Source organism: Sorghum bicolor, chromosome 8 (assembly GCF_000003195.3).
Source record: "Sorghum bicolor cultivar BTx623 chromosome 8, Sorghum_bicolor_NCBIv3, whole genome shotgun sequence".
Taxonomy (NCBI): Eukaryota; Viridiplantae; Streptophyta; class Magnoliopsida; order Poales; family Poaceae; genus Sorghum; species Sorghum bicolor.
In genome coordinates, this window is record NC_012877.2 from 10,734,246 (window position 1) to 10,737,619 (window position 3,374).

Here is a 3,374-nt window from a genome sequence, read left to right on the forward strand (position 1 = left end):
TTCTAGCCTAAAATTTGAAACGACTGCAATTTTTTCTTAAAAATAATTTTATGAGATGAAGTTATATATCAAAAATACCCCTTTCAGTTAGGGGTGTAAAGGATATGGATATGATTATGAATTCGTCAAAGAAGTTCAGATGTGTCTACATTCAGAGTCTGGGTATTCAATATTCAATACTAATATCCATTTATATCTTGTCCGACGTTGCTGATAATCCAAATCCAAATAAAAATTAAAAACAATGTAATATCTGCTCTGATCTCGCGTATCGCATTGCCGGCCGTCCGGTCTTCTTTGATGACGATGGGTAGTCTGCCTCTGCCGCCCGTTCTTGTCTTTCTCACTTCACGGCTTGTTAGTTTCGTCTACCCCGTATTCCCCGCCTGCGCTTCCAACAGCAGCTAACTCCAAGGCAAGCATCCTTGGTCCACTGTTCGCCTCACTCCCTCAGCAATAATCAGCTGCCACTGCTGTTGTGTCTCAGCAGGAGGCGTTGCGGCCATGGCGGCTTCGAAGCCCATCCTGTACAGCGCGTGGATCAGCTCCTGCTCCTTCCGAGTCCGGATCGCCCTCAACCTCAAAGGTAACTGGATCAAATCGCTGGCTCTGGTTTCCTGCTCCACAGATGACGGCGAATCTTGCCCAAAACAGGGGTCTTGTTAGCGGGAGATGGGGAATTGGGGACAATGTGACCTTTTTCTTGATTTATTAATCAGTTCGACAGATTTTGGGGGAAATGGGTGGGTAGCTACTAGGCCACCCTGATTTTAGACAGAGAGTATCTTTGGGGTTTGTCTTAATCTCTGGGCTCCAGGGACCGGGGCTCCTGTTATACCAGGTGGTGTTACTAATTAAATGAGATAAAGCAAGTTAATTTGGATTTGTGCAAATCTTCACTTGTCTTTTGACTATGTAGCTTGTGAGAAATGGATTATATATTGTAATGTTCTAATTAATCGATGGACAGAAAAGAAGTATGCGTGCATCCAACTTATTAGTAATAAAGTTCTTTAAATGCTCTGACGGTAGACTACTCAATTTTTACTGCAAGTTGAAGCACGTAAGATTATAGCTTCTTGTGCTATTGCTTGTCATTTAATCGTTACTTTTTGTGTGAACTAATTCTTCCAATTTATCTGTGATGAAGGTGTGGATTATGAGTACAGGGCTGTGACACGGACGGATCTAGGTTAGCAGTACAAATATTTCTGTATTACATACATCATCTTAATGGCTGAAAGGTGTGATACATGGAGGGAAAGAAATGTTAAGTAGTAACTTGTTAGCATTAACTATAATAGTTCCCATAATTGTGACCCTATCATAGATTATGAAAAGATCAATCCAATCAAGTATGTTCCAGCATTGGTTGATGGGGATTTTGTTGTTTCTGACTCCCTTGCAATCATACTGGTGAGTTATATTCTTCTGTGATTTCTTGATCTTTAAATTGCCCCTTTAGTATTATTGACAAACTTCTTGCTTTCTGTTCAGTATCTTGAAGACAAATATCCTCAACACCCTCTTTTGCCTCAAGATCTCAAAAAGAAAGCTATTAATCTTCAGGTACCCAAATACTTGAGATGTTTTATGGTATGAAACTAAGGTTTTCTTAAGGTTTTTGAAATTACAAGACTACAGGGTATTCAAGTATTTAATAAGATATCCATGCTTTATTTTGGAACTTCTTTTTTTTGAGAGATCCTGTATTTTGCAAGTAATACTCACTTTTATTATTTAAATGACAAATAAAGGAACAAAGGACCAACAGCAAAAGGGTCCCAGGATCATCTCAGTGTACACATCTAACAGACTAACATTGTAAATCACCAATACCATGTGGGTAATGGATGTTTCTTCCTTCTCTGCAGATTGCAAATATGGTGTGTTCAAGCATTCAGCCTCTTCAATGTTATGCAGTAGTTGTGGGTTCATTACAACCAATGACTGTTAATGAAATATTGTGTTTCCTTTATCAGTATTGATGTAATGATGTATGGTTTATGCTATTCCCATGGCAGGGTCTGCTTGATGGCAAGTTAGGTTCAGATGAGAGCCTTCAGATTGTTAGGAATTACACCGACAAGGGATTTAAAGGTGTGATTTGTTGCACTCTGTAATTGAATTGTTTTTTGGTCATTGAATATCATTCTTCCTTGAGTATGCATCTGAAAATTAGGCAGATACATGGTGTACCATAACAAATGGTATTTCCTTGAGTACACCCTGTCAGTGCCCTTCCTACTCTTGTGTTCTTTACCTTTTGTTGCATATATTTTGTGTGTACCCACTATGACTTTTCCCCTGGATTTGCTCAGCAATCGAAAAACTTCTGGAAGGTTGTGACAGTAAATATGCTACTGGAGACGAAGTCCAACTGGTTAGTGCTTTAGACTAGTCCTGCAATCATCTTCCCAGTGCCTAAAAGGTTCCTGTCGCACTGGTTCTGCCCATTTGCTCTAGAGTGCTTCCTGAATTTATTTACTTGATGGTCAATTTTAATATGAACCTTGATACTTAAATTAATGCACTGCACCCTATTGGATGTTACTGAATATTCTGCTGCTGTGTGCCTTGTGGTCTTGGACAGGCAGATGTGTTTCTTGCACCCCAGATCCATGCAGGCGTGACGCGCTTCAAAATTGATATGGTATGATATAAAACCTGACCATCACCTCTATCTAGATGTAAAATCATTTCTCCTGAGCAATGCTCAGAATTCATCAGAAAACTAATGTGTAGAAGCGGTTGCTTTGCTGCAGTCAAACTACCCTCTTTTGGAGAGGTTCTACAAAGCCTATATGGAGATCCCAGCATTTCAAGTAGCGGCTCCTGAAAAACAGCCAGATGCGCCTGCGTCTCCATACTGAAATGAAATCTACAGCTATGTTCAGATAGATGCCTGCAGTGATTCATAATAATTATGGCTGTAGAGATTCAAATTAATTAGGACGCTTGACGTAAATGAAGTTTGCTTCGTCTACCTAGTGTGGAGGCGTGTTACAAAAAGGAACTAGAGATATTTCGGAATCGTGCTGTACTAGAAACTTCTAAATCCTGTATTATCACTCAAAATATTTCGGAATCGTACTCTACTAGGTGGATTCGTCCCTTCAGCCTAGACTTTCAATCCACCCCACTGGCTCCTGGCTTTGAGCTTGTGCCATCGCTTTAAAATGCACCTCGGTCCAATAGGCCGAGCGTGATTCATCGATGACGACGAGTCGACCACGAGCCCAACAAACAGCCGAAGATTCTGCGAAGCAGCAAGCACTTGAGGACGGGAGAAGCAGCAATGATGCTATGCAGGGAATCCTCCGAAATGAGGACCCGTTGAAGTGTGAGCTTCTTGAGCCGGGGGAACTGAAGCG

General features: G+C 40.8%; 1 protein-coding gene across 2 annotated transcripts; it reads left to right on the forward strand.

The window, feature by feature from the left end:
• Positions 266-3,137, forward strand: LOC8058134 (glutathione S-transferase). 2 transcript variants are annotated; one of them, XM_002441952.2, is made up of 10 exons: positions 266-415; positions 491-586; positions 1,151-1,192; positions 1,331-1,416; positions 1,498-1,569; positions 1,875-1,928; positions 2,025-2,100; positions 2,322-2,383; positions 2,594-2,653; positions 2,766-3,137. In XM_002441952.2, the coding sequence occupies exons 2-10, from the start codon at positions 505-507 to the stop codon at positions 2,871-2,873; spliced, it is 642 nt and encodes a 213-aa protein (XP_002441997.1). In that variant the 5' UTR covers positions 266-415; positions 491-504; the 3' UTR covers positions 2,874-3,137. The 2 variants fall into 2 exon arrangements, with proteins under 2 accessions (XP_002441997.1, XP_021302393.1); XM_021446718.1 differs by having other exon boundaries at positions 284-415; positions 488-586.

Excerpts from the sequence above, each read along its gene's own strand:
- LOC8058134 (XM_002441952.2), top strand. The coding sequence starts at position 505 with ATGGCGGCTTCGAAGCCCATCCTGTACAGCGCGTGGATCAGCTCCTGC. Across the intron at positions 1,193-1,330 it reads TGTGACACGGACGGATCTAG|ATTATGAAAAGATCAATCCA; the intron begins GTTAGCAGTACA and ends ACCCTATCATAG. Across the intron at positions 2,384-2,593 it reads CTGGAGACGAAGTCCAACTG|GCAGATGTGTTTCTTGCACC; the intron begins GTTAGTGCTTTA and ends GGTCTTGGACAG.